We start from the raw sequence: 19,869 nt of genomic DNA, 5'->3' as shown, positions 1-19,869 counted from the left end.
ACTTTCTCTAATCACTGAAACCAGTATGCAGATGCAGCAAGCGGACCTGGTTCTGAAGAACTCACACCAGACTCAAAATATTAACGGTTTCTCTCTTCACAGATGCTACCAGACCTGCTGAGTTTATTCAGCATTTTCTGCATTTGCTGTAGATTTCCTGCATCCACAGCATTTTGGCTTTATTTAAAGATTATTAGGTGATTTGACAGAGTGAATGCAGATTGATTCATGATTTGGGAGAGTTTAAGACCAGACAGCATAATTTCAGAGTAAGGTGTCAGAGTAAGACTGGGGTGGGAGGTGGTTGTAATTCCATCACTCAATGGGTAGTGAATCTGTAGAATTCTTTACCACAGAGGACTGCCAAGGTTGGATTGTTAAATGTATTCAAGGCTGAGACAGACAGATTTTTAATCAGAAAGGGAATCAAGGGTACTGGGGATAAAGTAGGAACGTGCAGTTGAGGATTTTCAGATCAGTACAATCTCATTGAATGGCAGAGCAGGTGCACCAGGCCAGGTAGTTTACTTCAGATATGTGTCTTCAGTTTTCCATGGAAGGCCGACAGTTTAAATCTGAGTACTTCACATTTATAGGACAGGATGTTCAAAGTGACAATGAAGGAAACAGTAGCAAAACCTAATAAACAATTGAATACAAGGGGAGAATGTACAGGCAGAATAATAGAACCAAAGAATTGCAAGTGCTGGAAATCAGAAGCAAAGACAGAGGTTACTACAACTCAGCAGGTCTGTGGAGAGAAAACCAACATTTTGAGTCCAGTGAAAGGTCACCATACCCAAAAGAATAACTTCACTTTCTCTACAGAGATGCTGCCAGACCTGCTGAGTTTTCACAATTTCTGTTTTTTGATAAAGAAATAGCACAGAGTTATATTGTGTCTAATCATAAAAAAAATCAGAATGTAAGTGCTTTGAAATCAAAGGTATAACGTTTGAAGAGTACTCATTGTTGATGACCAAATGATGCAGCTAATTCTCAAGCAAGATCAAAGTTCTGCAAACATCAAGTCTTTTAGTGGATGGAAGAGTGTTGCTCAATAGTGGGAAAAACACTTAGTTTTCTTCAAAAAAAAAGTCACCTAGCATTTTCAATGGCTCAGACCCTCCAACTCTGCACTACTACTGCAGCGATGAAACAGCATCCCAGGATTTGAACAATAATATGATCTCACAACATTGAATGAAGGGCAACACTTTACAAAATTAGTTGGCAAGAAGGGAAATAGGTTTAAAAAAAGGGAGCTTGACTGTTACAATAGGCTTTTAGTTAATTATAAAATGTAGAAAGAAACGGTGGATAATACACTAGGGCGAAAGTGAGGACGGCAGATGCTGGAGATTAGAGTCGCGAGTGTGGTGCTGGAAAAGGTGTGGGTCAGGCAGCATCCGAGGAGGATAGTCAATGTTTCGGACATAAGCCCTTCATCAGGAATGAGTCTGTGAGCCAAGGGGGTGGTGAGATAAATGGGAGGGGGGTGAGCTGAGGAGAAGGTAGTTGAGAGTGTAAATAGGTAGATGAAGGAAGGAGATGAAGGTGATAGGTCGGAGAGGAGGGTGGACCAGATAGGTGGGAAGGAAGATTAACAGGTGGGACATGTCATGAGGACAGTGTTGAGCTGGAAGGTTGGAGCTGGGGCTAAGGTGGGGGGTGGGGGGGGTGGGTGCGGAAATGAGGAAACTGATGAAATCCACATTGATATCATGGGGTTGGAGGGTCCCCAGGGGTAATATGAGGCGTTCTTACTCCAGGCGTGGGTGGTTAGAGAGTGGCAATGGAGGCGGCTGACTGAGAGGGAGGAGAGTTGAAATGTTCGGCCATGGGGCAGTGGGGTTGGTTGGTGTGGGTGTCCCGGAGATGTTCTCTGAAGCGCTCTGCGAGTAGGCGTCCCGACTCTCCAACGTAGAAAGACTGCATTGGAAGCAACATACACAGTAAATGATTTGTGGAAGTGCCGGTAAAACTCTGCTGGATGCGGAAGGCTCCTTTAGGGCCTTGGATGGAGGTGAGGGGAAGGTGTGGGTGCAGGTTTTGCAATTCCAGTGGTGGCAGGGGAAGGTGCCAGGAGGGCAGGGTGGGTTGGGGGGGGGGGGGGGGGGGGGGGGGTGGACATGACACAGGAGTCATGGAGGGAACGATCTTTACGGAAAACGGATAGGGGTGGGGAAAGAAATGTATCTCTGGTGGTGGGGTCCATTTGTAGATGGTGGAAATGACAGAGGATGATGCAATGTACACAGAGGTTGGTGGGGTGGAAGGTGAGGACCAGGGATGTTCTATCCTTGTTGCGGTTGGAGGGGTGGGGTCCAAGGGCAGAGGTACGGGAAGTGGATGAGATGCGCTGGAGGTCATCAACAACGGCACGAAGGAAGGAGATGTGGTAGCGAGTCTGCTTCAAGATGCAGCTGAAGAGCTTCACGGCAAAGGAGACAACCTGTGGGGTGCAGTGAGAGAGAGAGAGACTTACTCAGATCCTTGGAGAGAGAGGAGGGCACTGAAGATGTATGCACCAGGGGCATAATACACCAGTGTTAATTACCCAAACATTAAAAAAGCATTAGACAACAAGGTAAAAACAAACTAAACTGACCCTCTGCCTGACCAATATCTCAATCAGAAACTTACGTTTTCTATAAAAAAGTTTAGTCTGAGAATCGCAGGATAGTGGTCCACTGTGGCCCATGTTGACTTTCCCCATGCAATCCTTGGCTGTTCAGCTCATTAGTTTTGCCATCGGTTGCCCCGGTGCCTATCCAAAAGGAAAGGAACTGCAGACGTGCTTTGCTACTGCAGCCACTTTGCAACATTCACACCACTGTTGCCATGTTCAAATCCCAGACACTCACCATTTCAAATGCTGCAAGCCAGGAATTCTCCTTTAAGACCTGACCCTGAAAGAATGATCGCAGAAAGGCAAGTTTCTCTCTTTTGTTTTCTAAATGTTGCTTGGAGGTGCTAGTGGATGCGCTGGTGAAAAGAAGGCACTTCTTCCTGCTGACTAGTAAAGGGGCGGGGGGGTTATGCCAACAAACTCAAACAGCTGGCACCAAGATACCAGCTGGGTTAGTGCAGCGCCCTGTGTGATATTCAATGCGGAGCAGTGCACAGAGAATGTTAATGATCTCCTGTGCGCTGTTTGGACAAGTGCCACCATTTTCTCTTTATCCTCTGCACACTCAACTTTCCAAGAGTAACAGACTACCATACTCATTATTCCACACACCATATACACTCATATACCATCACCTACCTTCCCACATATTAAGTTTCTCCCCTTGTCCCAGTGCAAGTAACATATGGCCATTTGGTTGAATCTCACACATGGTGCTTGCTGCATAAGCTGTTGGCATATAAGGCACATGTAACATTTGTGAAGCATGGTGGCAGCCTCCAAGTAAGAGTAAAGTGAGTGTAAACTAATAAATCAGCTAATTGCGAGGATGTGAATGAGATGCCCGCACATCCCTGCGGTCAAGCAACCCGGCAGAAGCAAGCCTCATGTGTCCCTGCACTCCAAATTGATACCCTGGTGTGACAGAGTTGGTCCAAAAGCAATCATGATGATCCATGCCAACCTCCATGGATTACAGAAGTGTTCATGGAGCATGTGGATGGATGTTGAAGAAGATAGGAGTTGTCTAAAGTTTGGATTAGCATGCACAAGCTGGTGTGGCTAGATTATTGCTCTTCCATGAGAATTGGAAACTCCATAGAATTGAGACAAGCTTAAGTAATGATGAGATGTAAATGCAAAAGAGTAGGATAGTCAAACTTGCTGTTTAAACAGAAAGGGTAAAACCAGAAATCTTTTTCTCTGTTGAGTGTGTTCTTTTTCCATCTTCATTGCATTTTCACAACTTTTCCACTATTGCCCAAGTCACTGAAAGGAACAGAAAATTCTACCCTCAGAAACACAATTTCTACCACAGTGATATTGTCTACTCCCCACAACTATCATCCAGTGATTTTATGCGAGATTAATAACCTGGCAATTACTGCCAAATTTGAGGAATAGTTGAAATGTGGACCCACAAGAATTGACCTCAACCAAATTTACAGAGCATATCAACTAAAAACAGGCAGAAGAGACATTCAACTTGTTAGTCATGGAATTCAATCCAGCACTCAGATATGAAAGCCAAATTCTATTGTTTTAAATGAGTTTCAGAACAAAAAAAGTCAATAGTGCATGAATTCACATGTGTTTTTATAATTCCAACATTACTTAATAATCAATGCATTTTATTGAAGTATTTTATTGATTGAACTTTAAACATAAGTAAATAATAATTCCCATTCCATTGACTTTTAAACAAATAGATTCCTGAGTTGGCATTACTAATCAAACACTAATTAATCTGCTTTGGTTTTGTTATAGACTGGATGAAAGGTAATTCAAAACAGGGAAATTTGCGAAGCCAACTGTGTATAAATACCTCACTTACATGGAATTAAATCTAGGCTCTTTGATATTTTTTCCTAAAATAAACGAGCTTTATACCTCACACAAGAAGTTTTAGCTAAAATACCACAGTCAATACATTGAGTTGTCTTGGATAACCACGTTCTGTGTTGTATACTGAATACCAGCCTGAAGAAACACTTGCACTAATTTACTCTGTGGATGTCTGAACTTCAATTCGCTTGCATCTCAAGAACACGCACACAAATGAAACACTAGCGATATTGTTGGAAGTTCTAGCTGAGAGGAATCACACAGCTCTACTGAAAGAGATATGCTTAACTTAGCAGAGATACCTAATTACATTAACCTAGGGCCAAATGTTAATAAACTTTAATCATAATTGATTACTCAGTCACTCCACACCGAGGCTCAGTATAGCTCCTCTTGGTCACTTTCCTTCAGAATGCTGTTTGCACTGTGTGTTACAAAATATAAAGATTTAACTTACTTGAAAACCAGAAATAAAATGGTGTTGGTTACATAAGTACTTTAAAGGGTTAGAATGATACAAATGTCTTAAGCAGAACGGTTCCCCTGGAAGTAAGCCTGAAACCAAAAACAATGCAAAGAATAGTTCATAACAGGCTTTGATAAATATGTGTTTATGCTGGCAGTAAATTCAAACGTTGCAGCGCTGTAATACTAACTATATGGCTGCTGCTTAAATTTGCATATTAACAAGGCTCAAAGGAACTAACTCTGTTAAATCTTTCTGTCTATCTATAAATGCTCAGTATTTCAAATTCTCTGTAAATTCATATTCCTAGTATTCGCAATAGCCCTTTCTGACACTTGCAGATAGCACAAGTAAATAGCCATTGTATCACAATGCATACAAAGAATACCAAGTTCAAACATTTCTAAAAATATTATACTTTGTGCTAAGTGTTATGAAAATGGAATTTTGTTTTCTCCAATGTGGGTACCATTCTGGGGCTATTTTGTGAAAAACTTAATGCCTGGTGAAATTGCATGCAAAACAAAAAAAAACCATAAGTACCTGTCAGACGATCACTGAATGTCTTCAATGGTCTCAGCGACATTGCATATAAGTACTCTAAGGGAGGTAGACACAAATTTACAGAATGTTATGCACTGCTTGGCAATTAACCGAGGATGAGCTACAATAAGGGAATTGAACATACATGTAACGAGGAAATAATTGCAGGGGAAAGAGCAAGGGCATGAGATTAACTGGATAGCCCTTAGGAAGTGCCAGCACAGACAATGCATAACTGTCTGATTATAATTTCATCAATAAATTACCACCGTCACCAATATGAAAAAAATGGAAATTATAACAGAATTTATTATCACACTCTGTATACACGTTATTACAACCATAAAGTTTAAAATTTTAACTAGAAAAAGAAACAGGTCATTTCAGACAATAGTAACAACTCAAATTCTTACTGAAGCTAACTGTGAAGAGAAAATTCCTGACAGTAAAGGTGAATGTTATAAGGGGCGCAATCAAAAATCAGATTTTAGCGTTGGGGGTACTTTTCAGAACATCAGTTTGTTCTGGTCTGGGCCGTGATCTTCACACGGTGGAGACACACTAGCCATGGAAAATATTGTGGGTCAGACTTGGCCATTTGGCTGGCTGATATAGGGAAAGGCAGGAAATCAAACAACATACTACATGAGAAGATGATAAATATTCCACAGAATCAGGTTTCAGCACTGCCTGACATACAAACATATTACCATCAAATGAGTGAAATGCGAGGCTGCCCTCAGCTCTGCATCACATCAATATAGAGGAAAGTCAAATACTGTTGTTCCAATCCTGACCCCTACCAACACTCAAGTTAGGTTCACTAGCTGTGTTGGAGGTGAATATTACAAAAAGAAAATGGCACAGGCAATTAACTCATATGAAGGTAGTTTTGTGGGGATCTGTCAACAAATGGGAAAACTGATTTTAACAATAAAATGAAAACAATGAAGTAACATATACAGGCTTTAGACAGTTATACAGATTATGCTGCCATTTACTTTTGTCAGTTGACAGCTTGTGGGGCATAGATACGACATACCATTTTCCTGGGATGTATGTCAGTTCCTATTCTGCACATGTATCTTTGGTAAATTTTTCAATTTACATGAGTTAAATCACTAATAAACAGCTATTCTAAGGAACAATACAAATGATGCATAATATTCAATCAAATAGTCTTAACAGCCAGAGATGTCCTTCTTTCTTTTCCTTAAGAAGCGAGTATCAACAGGATCAAACCCCCTCTGCTTAGCTCCAAAGAGTGCCCAAGGTGGTGTCTTTGCAATGTAATCTTCTGCACAGAACATCTTGCTGCCATTGTTCTCCTGATATTCTTTGACAAGGTGATGAAAGTGGTCATAGTCTATCCAAGTCCACCATTCTCCATTTACTTTAAACTAAAATAAGGAACAGAAACTTCTATTAATATAACTACTCAAATAAAAAAGAGACTGTACGAATTTTCAGTATGAAAACTGTATTCAGACTGTATGAATCTCCAGTTCAGTGTTGAAGAATGAGTTAATGGATGTATATGTGTTTTTGGAATCCACTGTGTCATCAGGTCAAAAAATGAAAATGGTCTAAAACTTTCAACTTAAATAAGGAAACTAATGAGAATTGACCAACATTATTAAAGGAAATTTTTCAACTTAGCAACAATAATTTAAATAATAGTTGAGTAAACATGATAAAGGAATCAATCAGACTGTGCATATCTATAAAGTTTAATAACTCTGACCAATCTGAATGTTTTGAGAAAACAAAAGCCTTGTTAAGATCAGGGAGAGCCCAGTGAATATTGTTTATTTTGATTGTATCAAACAAATTACTGAAATCTGTAGTAACTAATCCACAAGGTTGATTAGTAGGCACAGAATATGCATTCTGCTTATTGAATAACATATTGAATAAAAGAGCACTTCAGGGTCACTGCTGTTTGTCAAGTACATTTCCTCCATTTAAGGACTGTGAAACCATTGGTTTGGTCTCCATTTCAAACTCCATTCTCTAGTTACTAACTTCTTCATTTTCCCTGGGAACAATGTTAAATTAAGCCTATTTCAAATTTATGTTGCAATTGATCCCAAGGCAATTTTCTGATCCCTGTTTGTGCCATTACTAAGACTGCCTGTTGGCCAACTTCACTCTATCTCAGCTTATTTACTATTTAAATCTGTTGCAAGTACATATCTTTGTTACTGTCGGATTCAACCATTCCAGTGCAATCTTGGCTGGTCTCCAACATGATAAATGAATCCAAGATGGATGGTGAAGTAAGCAAGACACAGATATTAATATATCCTTATTAATAGGTTTGTTGACAGGATGCAAGCTTTGTTCCCTGACTACAAACCCGCTGGCACAGCTGACTCGTTATATATGCTTCTTCAGTCCTTAAATCAGTGGTGACTTGTGTTTCTTCAGCAACATAATTAGGCAACCACTAACACCATATTCTATCCTTCATGAACTTGAGATCATTTAAAACTGACTCCTTTGTCTTGTAGCAAATCCTCTTCCACTTTAATCTCTGTGCACATTGACATATATTCATTTCAGTCAAGCAACATCTTGATTTTAAAATGCTTATCCTTGCTTTTAAATTCATTAAAGTCACACCTCCTGCGTGTCTTTGGATTCACCTCCAATTTAACAACCCTTTGACAATAGACAATAGACAATAGTTGCAGGAGTAGGCCATTCAGCCCTTCGAGCCTGCACCGCCATTCAATATGATCATGGCTGATCATTCCCAATCAGTATCCTGTTCCAGCCTTATCTCCATAACCCTTGACTCCACTATCTTTAAGAGCTCTATCCAATTCTTTCTTAAATGAATCCAGAGACTGGGCCTCCACTGCCCTCTGGGGCAGAGCATTCCACACAGCCACCACTCTCTGGGTGAAGTAGTTTCTCCTCATCTCTGTCCTAAATGGTCTACCCCGTATTTTTAAGTTGTGTCCTCTGGTTCGGCATTCCTCCATCAGCGGAAATATGTTTCCTCCTGCCAGAGTGTCCAATCCTTTCATAATCCTATATGTTTCAATCAGATTCCCTCTCAGTCTTCTAAACTCAAGGGTATACAAGCCCAGTCGCTTCAGTCTTTCCGTGTAAGGCAATCCTGCCATTCCAGGAATTGACCTCGTGAACCTACGCTGCACTCCCTCAATAGCCAGAATGTCTTTCCTCAAATTTGGAGACCAGAACTGTACACAGTACTCCAGGTGTGGTCTCACCAGGGCCCTGTACAGCTGCAGAAGCACCTCTTTGCTTCTATACTCAATCCCTCTTGTTATGAAGGCCAGCATGCTATTAGCCTTCTTCACGACCTGCTGTACCTGCATGCTTGCCTTCATTGACTGGTGGACAAGAACACCCAGATCTCTCTGAACAGCCCCTTTACCTAATTTGATACCATTGAGGTAGTAATCTGCCTTCCTGTTCTTGCCACCAAAGTGGATAACTATACATTTATCCACATTAAACTGCATCTGCCATGCATCTGCCCACTCACCCAACTTGTCCAGGTCACTCTGTAATCTCCTAACATCCTCATCACATTTCACCCTACCACCCAGCTTTGTATCATCAGTAAATTTGCTAATGTTATTGCTGATACCATCTTCTATATCATTTACATATATTGTAAAAAGCTGCGGTCCCAGCACGGATCCCTGCGGTACCCCACTGGTCACTGCCTGCCATTCCGAAATGGAGCCGTTAATCACTACCCTTTGTTTCCTATTAGCCAACCAATTCTCTATCCAATCTAGTACTTTGCCCCCAATACCGTGCGCCCTGGTAAATCTGGTAAACCTGGCCTTTTGTGCACTGCCCAATTTTAATTAGTCTATTATTGGCGTCCATTCCTTCAACTGCCCAAGCCCTAAGCCCTGGAAATTTCTTTCCCCGACCTTTCAAGGTATCATTTGAAACAAGTAGATGATTTAATCATCAAGAACTTATCCACAGCGTAAGCAGATAGAGGTGCGTTTATGCAAATGTGAACAAGTGAGAACAGACATGAAAAATTGCCACACTTACTACATGTGGAACAGGCTCCTACTAAGCCCACTGATTAACTTCTCGAAAAAAATGACACTTTAAAAAAATATTAGATTCGGGTTAAAACCCAAGGCTATATAAAGCGAGCACTTAATGAATGGCAGGACTGTAGGAAGCTCAGAGGAACAGAGGGATTTTGGAGTGATTGTCCACAAATCTCTGAAGGTGACAGGACAGATTAATATAGCAGCTAAAGTGGCATATGGGACATTAGCTTTTTTTAAATTTGCAGCACAGATTGAAAGAGCAGGGAGGTATCCAAAACTTTGACTAGGCCACAGCTGGAGTACTGTGTGCAGTTCTAGCTACCACATTAAGAGAAGGATATAACTGCATTGAAGGGAATGCACAAACGGTTCACCAGGATGTTGCCCGAGTTGGAGCATTTAAGCTATGAAGAGACTGAATAAGCTTGGGTTATGTTCTTTAGAGCAGAGGAAGTTGAAGGGGATTTGATTGAGGGGGATATGACTATGAGGGTCATGGACAAAGTGGATAGGAAGCAGCTATTTCCCTTAGTTGGAGGGTCAATAAGAAGGGGGCATGGTTTCATGGCAATGGACAGGAGGGTTACAGGGAATTTATGGAAATCATTTTTCACCCAAAGGACGATAGGAATCTGGAATGCACTGCCTGGGAGGGCAGTAAAGGTGGGAAACCTCAACCTTTACAAGAATATTTGTATGAGCACTTGAAATGTCACAACATTTAAGGCTATGAGCCAAGTGGTAGGAAGTGCGATAAATGTCAGTAGGTTCATGCAGACTTGGTGGACCAAAGGGCCTCTTCTGTGCCGTATGTCTATGGTTCTATAAGAGGACAGCAGAATGAATGCTGTGCAACTGGACATGGAAGAATAATAATGATTTTAAATGGTTGGGCTGAGGAGAGAGACACAACTTGATGACGATCCTATGAAAAATGCACTTCCTTTAATTATTAATCAGATAATCAAAATGTCTTTGTCCAACAATAAATTTGCGTTCAATAAGTTTCATAACATTGGTACTCAGTGACTGTTTTGCTGTCAACACATTTTAAAATGAATCTTTTACAAATGACCAATAAAGACAGAGCTACCAAGTGACAAATCACTTCCATTTTTGGAAAATTATCCTTGGATTTTTGTCTTCAAACTTACACAGCAGACATATTTATTTAATTTTGATCCAACCTAAATACAGTTCAACAAGAAGCAGAGTAACTTAGGAAGACCATGCTGCACTTCAATTTATTTTCATTTAATTTGTTCCTCTGAATTATTCTCAGGGAACGAGTAAACTTTTCACAATTACAAAAATATGGATCTCATTTGTTTTGTATGCGTTACCCCATCATGAATTCTGTATCCAACTACCTTTCCATCTAGCAGCATCATCTCAAGATAACTACTGTCAATGCTGCACTGCCAAGCCTGATCTGAATGAGATCAAATGGTTCATGAACATCAACTAGTCTTTTTTGCAGTTTGCCACACTTGCCAGTAAACATGCACATTCTTTCAAGTATGTCACTGCTATTTATATTTTATCTTGCAGCATTGTATATTCCACAGATCATAAGCTCTATGGCTTATAATAGGCATTTCTCATGCTTTTTCTTCACTTCAATAAATGCCATCCGTCAGCATTTATCATGAGAGCAACTCATTAAATGAGGATTTCAATTTTATTGTCTTTGAAAAAAGGCAATCTGATGAGAAGTAGTCAGCATAATTAAATCTTTTTGACTATCAAAAATTATCAACGTCATTACATCTATTCATTAAGGAATTTGTTAACTACATTAAATATTGCCACCTCCAAGCCTCCAAGCAAAGAGCTGTGAAATGACTACCTCAAACATGTCATGATTTCAAAATCATGTCAGTTCTTTGATTGCAGCAGGACTTTAGATACCAAGTGTGTTTTAAAAAAAATTAGTTGATGACCTCCAGTCCTGCAAATATAATACAAGGGGTTTTCTGACTTTAGGCAATGGTGTAAAAAGGACAATATCGAATATTATTGCAAATCAAAATCAAGAGAGCTATAAAACCAGCAGCTGACCTATCTTACATTATTGTCTGAGATTAAAACCACTTCTAATAAACCAAGTGGAGCACGGTTCTCCACGTAAATAAGCTTAAGAGGAAAAATTGGACCAGACTGCACAAGCATGTTCCAGTCCCAATTTTAACAGTTATATACTGCCTCTATTTTCAGTAATAAACACAATTTGGCTCTTTTTATTAAAAATGTCTACTCACGTGTGTAAGAGAAACTGCAGATTAAAGTTTACACTTTATAATCACAATATTAGTGATGCAAAGTTTAAAATCAAACAGGGCACCTCACACCTTCAATGCATTATCCGGGCCAACATGGCACCTATTGTTAAAGTTCACTTGAGAATATAACTTTAAAAATGTTCTGGGATTTACATACAAAAGAACTGAAACCAACATGGTCATTCTAAAAGATGAGAAACATAAACAATCCAGGTCTTTTTCAATATATAATTTCAGTTACATCACACTGTAAACTTCTGTTATAAATTCTGTGTCTTACGATCTTATACTCCACAGCCATCTGCTAGCTCCGAAAGCTAGTGCTTCTAAATAAGCCTGTACGTCTATAACCTGGTGTTGTGTGATTTGGAGATGCCAGTGTTGGACTGGGGTGTACAAAGTTAAAAATCATACAACCACTTAATGAAGGAGCGGCGCTCCGAAAGCTAATGCTTCCAATTAAACCTGTTGAACTATATATAACCTGGTGTTGTGTGATTTTTAACTTTGTACACCCCAGTCCAACACCGGCATCTCCAAATCATGACTATTAGTGATGCAACATTGAGATTATGTTATTAAAAGAACAGGAATAAATACCTGCTGTTATAAATGTTGACACAGGAATCGATAATGGAGCTATTCATCTACAGCCATTATTGCAGCACTGTCAACAGATTGACTACAGTAGTTCAGGAAGAATACTCTGTTATCGCAAGGACAACTAAGAATGGCGAACAGCTTTGCTAGTTATGTCAATACTCTGAAGAATGACTAAAAAAAACTCACCCAAGATGAGGTGGGTTTATTAAGGACAGCCGGCTGGATTTATTTGAAGAAATAGTTCTTGGTTAGAAAGTCAGAATATCCTGACAAAGTAAACACAACGGATGTATTGTTTTTAAACTTTCCAAAGCATTTCAAAACGGTTCTGAAAGGGACACTTAAGTGTCATACACCCACACAGCTCGAGTCTGGAATTGGAGACTTGATGCCCTGAATACTTTCAGGTCCTAACCCCACATCACAACTCTAAAATGCAAAGTGCCTGAACGGACCAGACACAGCCTAGATATGGGATCTAAAAATACAGAGCTGTTTGAAAAGGCAAGAGCAGCTGTAGCTGCTTGCTGAGGAGATTGAACCTGAAGAGGCTCAGAAAGGGCCAGTATTGGCACAAATGGGTGCTGATGGTTGCCTCTTTTGAGGAATTAACTGAGGAAGGTGGTGAAAGGAGGGGGGAAGAGATGTTTTTTCCCCAGGGCCAGTGAAAATTCTGCCCAGAAGTACTCAGGCACACCACCAGTCGACCAGAATGACATGAGTCCAGTGTCAAAAATATTGATGAAAACGTGCATGGTAATCAACAGCAGGTAACAGGCCTCAAAATCTGCGTGCAGCAGAATCAAGCTGAGCAGACTGAAAGCATACACAGCACTCCCTGTTGTTAAAGCAAGTAGCCAGTTATATCACTAAACCATGATGGACCCAACTGAGAAGGAGATCCACAATAGGTCTCAATGCCATGCTTCAGTAGGTTAGGGAGGCAAGGCTGTCACATAGCTTGCTCCTCAAACTTCAGGAAAGGCGTGTGCAGAACAACGGGAAAATATTTTGTGGTGTGCTTGTACAAATCTGACACCATCTGAGGCAATGATACTGGACAATGTGACAGCATTATGAGACTGTGAGAAATAGTGTGATGGCAAAGTTGGGACATTTGATCATTCTATCCTTTGCTGACGACCATGGAGGATACGCCGGTTCAGTGGCAGATGTAGATCTTCAACTGCCATCGTTGATGAGGCTGGCTGTAATGATGTACTTGCGAATAGCTCGAATTTTCATCATCACAATTTTGTGCTTCCCTTTTTACAGCAGGAAGGGAACTGAGTGACCCTGCACAGACATCACAAGTCTCCTCCACAGGGTAGTTGGCAGGATACGGTAGCAACGTCAGAGATTGCATTATCCCATCATACCTCCACACTATCCACCAGTGCAGGTACACTCACCTCAGTCAGGCCTCTATCTAGGTTAGAATGGGGAACACTGAGTGATCAGGCAGAAGAGACTGAAGCAGAGTTAGGAGTTGGACTTCTCATTTGGAGGATGGAAACTGACACAAATATGCTTCACTGAGCGAAGGTTCTGGGTGTTTGGTATCAGAAAAAAGGGCAGTCTTTCTGGAACATGGTCTGAGTTTTTGAATATTGGAGATTCTAGAAGCACTGCACTCAGAGAGGGATTCCAATTCAGCGAGTGGTCAACCTCTTGGAAAACCATATGCAGTGCCACTCAGTGCTGAAATGCACAGGAATACGACAACTTTGTAGCATGGACTACTCAGTGTCGCTAATGGTAGAGAAATGCTTGGAGTGGCTCCTTCTGTACACAGTAGAACCATGAAAAGACTGAAGCAATCAAACAGACTGATGGGGAACAACCTCTCAAGGCACACTGAGGACATCCTTCACCTATCTGACCCCTCATCAATGTTTAAGTACTTATGACAGAAGATGTTCCTGCAACATCTAGGTCAGCAGCCAGTAGAGAAATTTGACAGCTTAGCTACAAGTATAGACTGTGAAGCTGTCTCCACCTCTTCCTCAGGTATTGGGGATCACCTTGGAGAAGTGAGCACAAATACAAGGCACCATGCATCAAGATAACCTGCTTAATTGCACTATATCAGCACAAGCATCCACTTCATGCACCATCTATGCTCAGTAGCAGCAGTGTGTACTATCTACAAGGTGCACTGCAGAAATTTACCAAAGATCCTCAGACAACACCTTCCAACCCACGAACTTGGATCTAGAAGGACAAGGGCAGCAGATATATTGGAACAGCGCCAGCTTCAAGTTCTTCTCCAAGCCACTCGCCATCCTGACTTGGAAATTTATTGTCGTTCCTTCATTGTCGCTGGATGAAAATGCTGGAATTTCATCCCTAATGCCATTGTGGGCCAACCCATACCAGGTGGACTGCAGCAGTTCAAGGTGGCAGCTCACCACCACCTTCTCAAGGACAACTAGGGATGGGCAATAAATGCTGGCCAGCTAGCGATACCCATATCTCACACAGATAAATAAATAATTACAATTTTTAATGCTGACTGAAGTTTTCTCAAATTATTTTGTCATTTACTTTTCCTTTAATAGAGACTCAAAATAGAGACACAGTGGGGAAACATTCGGGAAGCAATGGACTATCTAACACATGACACAAGATGGAAAAGTGAGAATAGAACTGAATATGTAACTTCAACTTTGAAACAATTTCGGAGACAGAAGCAACAGACTCATACAAATGGCACTTGATTGCTAAACTCATGATTTCTCATTTCATTTGTTGCATGCTCAACTCCAAATCTGAAAATACAAATCAATCTGGTCCCAACATGAAGGACAATTCCTCGCAGAAAATGCACAAGGTCATCAATATAGTGATCTGATATTGCTGCCTTGACGTCATTGCTGTACACTACACTGGAATCCAAAGTAACCATCATTAATATTTTTCATAAACATTTAACTTCATAACCTATGCTGGCTTTGCAGGGTATTTCTCTCACCTGTTTTCAATTTACACAATTTTTCATTGCTGTTTTGTGTCAGGTAAAATAGAAGATTGATTTCTGCACTACAGTACACTCTGATAATATAATTTTAGTGCAGAAACCAGTCATAACAATTATTCATGAACTTTAAATATAGCATTAAAATAATTAGTAAATGAACTACTGTGAAGGGATGTACTTAGATTCATAGAAATTTGATATTCCTAAATTGTAGATAGCGTCATTCAACGCATGCCATGAACTGACAAGTGCATACTAATGTCTCATCACATACCCAAGCTCAAATTTAGGGGCTAAGTATGTAAAAAAATTTGTCAGTTTGAGTTTGAGAAACATCAAAAAAATCAACTGAGAATATAAAATATTAGTTTGTTTTTAAGCCAAGTACAATATTCAGTGTTTCTCATAATTCTGTATGTAGGAATTATACAGAATAATAGCTCTTCATGAGCTAAGGGGTAAGGTACCTGACTAACATATAGGGAAGGAATTTTACTATGAGTTTGGCTAATGTCAGATGCCAAAATTGAGTCCCAATTCCTAAAGTTACTAACAATATTTCGTAATTTCTTTCGGGCTGACTTTAAGTTTATGCTCTGTGGTTGCTGACGCATTGATTAGTGGAAATAGCTTTCCCAAGTGTTCAGATATTAAATTTCTTCACAAATCTGAATGCAGCTTTTACATCTTATAACCTTCTCAGATCTAGTTTCCTCAGTCCCTCCTCATACTGAAGTGTCTCATCCCTAATACCCCCTCAGCAAATTTTCTGTAAACCCTCTTTTAAGCCTCTGTAGAATACGGTACATTACATTAGATAATTCCAGGGAGGCTAATCTAAATAAATAACAAGAAACATACAGCTAACCTCATACCCCCTGCCATTTTCCACAAGGCTTTCTTTTATGCAGAAAGTGCACCTATGAAGAACAGGAACAAGTATTTAAGGGAATTTTAAAAACTAACACATAATTAGTACCTTAATGCCATTTTGGTGCAGTTAACTGGGTCACCTGATGAGTGCTACATCTGTTCGTAACAGACTGTCGCTCCTTAATAACAATCACTGTAAACAGTTCTGAAAACAACTGAAACAATAAACTTCAACGTACTGTTGTCAACAGGATGAGCACTCATGTTCCCACTGCATACTGAAGTTAACCTTTACCCTATTCCATAATCTTATTTTCCTGTTACCATTACTAGCTGAATTCTGTCTTCTCACCATTTACTGTAGCTCTGCTGCACGAGATACCAGGAATGCAATACCTCTCCACCACTGCCACTACCTAAATTGTAATCTGATCAGCATTCTGAATATGCCCTTCTCATAACATTTGGAATTCAATTTTCTCAGATGGGTTTAAAAAGCTAATCAGATTTAAATGGAATCAATAACACTGCATTGCAAAAGTTTAAATTATACCTTCCACCTGATCATTTGTAACAAACCACCTGTTGAGTATTGTTGAATGGCTTAGATTCATAGAGTCACATAGCCCAGTAACAGACCCTTCGGTCCAAATCATTCATGTTGATCAGGTTTCCTAAATTAAACTAGTTCTACTTGCAGGCATTTGGCTCATTTCTTTTTCTAGATTACTTACAGTGGGGAAACAGGCCCTTCAGCTCAACAAGTCCACACTGACCCTCCGAAGAGCAAAACACCCAGACCCATTCCCCTACACCTAACACAACGGGCAATTTAGCATGGCCAATTCACCTAACCTGCACATCTTTTGGACTGTTGGAGGAAACCAGAGCACCCAGAGGAATCCCACGCAGACACGGGGAGAATGTGCAAACTCCACACAGACAGTCAGCCAAGGTGGGAATTGAACCCAGGTCTCTGGCGCTGAGAGGCAGCAGTGCTAACTACTGTGCCACCGTGTATTCATGTTCCGGTCCAAATGTTTTAATCGTACTGCATCTACCGCTTTCTCTGGTAATTCATTCCACATTGGAACAATCCTCTTTGTGAAAACTTTGCCCCTCAGGTCCCTTTTAAATCTTTCCCCTCTCAACTTAAAATTATGCCCTCTAGTTTTGAACTCCACTACCCTGGGAAAACGCCATTTGCTACTTGCCTTATCTATGTGCCCTCTCAGAGTCATGATTTTGTAAACCTCAATAAGGTCACCCCTCAACCTTTGATGATCTAGGGAAAGTAGCCCCAATGTCTCTGCATAACTCAAACCCTCCAGTCCCAACAATATCGTTGCAAATCTTTTCCATACCCTTTTCAGTTTAATAATATCCTTACTGTGGCAGGATGACCAGAACTGTAGACAGCACTGCTGCCTCACAGCGCCAGAGACCCGGGTTCAATTCCCGCCTCGAGTGACTGACTGTGTGGAGTTTGCACGTTCTCCCAGTGTCTGCGTGGGTTTCCACCGGGTGCTCCGGTTTCCTCCCACAGTCCAAAGATGTGCAGGTCAGGTGAATTGGCCATGCTAAATTGCCCGTAGTGTTAGGTAAGGGGTAGATGTAGGGGTGTGGGTGGGTTGCGCTTCGGCGGGGCGGTGTGGACTTGTTGGGCCGAAGGGCCTGTTTCCACACTGTACGTAATGTAATCTAATCTAATCTAATCTACTTCAAATGTGGCCTCACCAATATGCTGTACAACTGTAACATAATGTCCCAAAACTCCTCTACTCAATGGACTATGCAATGAAGGAATATGTGCCAAATGCCTCTTTCACCACCCTGTCTATCTTCTGAATCTTTATTGAGACCAACTGCGTTGACTTTTTCTATTCAATCAATAAGTTCTTCAAAACACACTGTGCATGTTGACTCCTTTTAAATAACCTTACGTTAGTTGTTATTGAAGGCCATATTTGGAGGCATAATCACTTCCAGGTAAAATGGTTTACAGCTTATGTGCCCTCCAGGACTTCATTTCCTTTCATTTTTCAGTCTCCTTCTGCCTTCACTTTGAGCTAAGGATTTACATCCCATTAAGCCTGTCCAAAAACTTTAAGATATTTTGAGTTCTGAAACTCCTGCCCCCTTCAATTGCCCTTACCCTTTTAACTTCACATATGGACAATTCTCAACTCCCACCCTCCAGCAAACATCCAAATATGCACCTTAGTTATGACGTAAATTAGTTACAAGCTAACCTCTGAAAACTGCATGCAAAATTCCTATTGACATCTGAACAGAAGCTGTTGCTGCAAACTGTTGGAAATCTTGACTATTTCATTCATCCTTTTTTTGTTGAGTATGAAAAGCCTAACCATCCCTTGTGCTGCAAATCCTTTGATTTTCTTACGGAGAATGAGAACACTTCTTTTGTAGTGTTGTGGATTTGTTGGATCACATTGCTGCAGCATATGTTACAGACAGGTGTACCAGTGTTGAAAGCCTTTAGGAGAAGGAACAGAAAATGTACAACAATAACGCCGGTCTGGATTATAAATAGAACACTTTGGAGTTTTCAATATATTATGTAGCCTGAATAAGTTAGCGTTCTAGATAAAGTTCACAGAATCCCCACAGTGAGGAAAGCATGCCATTTGCCCCATCAGGTCCACGCCAACACTCCAAAGAGCATCCCACTCAGACCCACCCCATAATCCTATTCCTGTAACCCTGCATTTCCCATGGCTAATCAATGTAGCCTACACATCCCTGGAGACTATGTCAATTTAGGGTGGCCAATCCACCCAACCTGTACATCTTTGGACCGTGGGAGAAAACCAGAACACCCAGAGCAAACCCACGCAGACACGGGAGAATGTGCAAACTCCACACAGACACCCGAGGGTGGAATCGAACCCGGGTCCTTGGCACTGTGATGCAGCAGTACTAGGCACTGAGTCACCGTGCAGGAAACAAAATATTCTATTACATTTACATGCGGCAAGAGGTAATGTTAAACATACACCAATCATTGGGTAGGCCGCAGTTGATGTATTGAGTTTGATTTTAAAGGCATATGGAAAAGAAATCTGAGGGAGGGTTAAATTAAGTGGGTGGCTCGACTGAATCATGATCTGCATTGTATTATTCTATGACTTTATTATTCAATTAATCCCCACAAATCTGTTTACGGGGGTGGCACACCCTTTTCTGTAATTAAAAAGTGTACTAATCCAGAATCTAAATGCTGAGTGAATAAGTAAACACATTAGTTACTGGGTCAGGAAGCCTTCAGGCATATCATTCTGAAATTCAGGATTCACACAATCAGATCCACATGCAAACAAAGGCAGGAATAAAATCAAAAATTTTAAAATAGAAAATAAGTCAAGAAAATAACTGATAAATAGAGGACTCTTTGGGCACATCAAGAGATTTTCCTGCAAATGTAAGATGTCAAAAGGTTTAGAAAAACATAAGCAAATATGTGATGTCAATTCATAAATTTCAAATTAAGCAATAGTTCAGTGGCCATGTCAAAAAACTTGAAAGAAAATAATTTTCTGCTCCATTTCCTGCCCAATTATATCTGA

The 19,869-nt window shown here is 40.5% G+C and overlaps 1 protein-coding gene across 2 annotated transcripts in view; it reads right to left on the bottom strand.

Moving 5' to 3' along the window:
- Positions 1 to 5,766: 5,766 nt before the first annotated feature.
- The window catches only part of tyw1 (tRNA-yW synthesizing protein 1 homolog (S. cerevisiae)), a 123,977-nt gene continuing 109,874 nt past the window's right edge, over positions 5,767 to 19,869 (bottom strand). For both annotated transcript variants that reach the window (XM_072589559.1, XM_072589558.1), the window contains exon 16: positions 5,767 to 6,886. In XM_072589559.1, coding sequence (XP_072445660.1) covers positions 6,668 to 6,886 — 219 coding nt within the window. In that variant the 3' untranslated portion in view covers positions 5,767 to 6,667. The remainder of the gene's footprint in view (positions 6,887 to 19,869) is intronic.

Source organism: Chiloscyllium punctatum, chromosome 19 (assembly GCF_047496795.1).
Source record: "Chiloscyllium punctatum isolate Juve2018m chromosome 19, sChiPun1.3, whole genome shotgun sequence".
In the NCBI taxonomy this organism is placed as follows: domain Eukaryota; kingdom Metazoa; phylum Chordata; class Chondrichthyes; order Orectolobiformes; family Hemiscylliidae; genus Chiloscyllium; species Chiloscyllium punctatum.
This window is presented reverse-complemented; position numbering and strand designations above follow the sequence as displayed.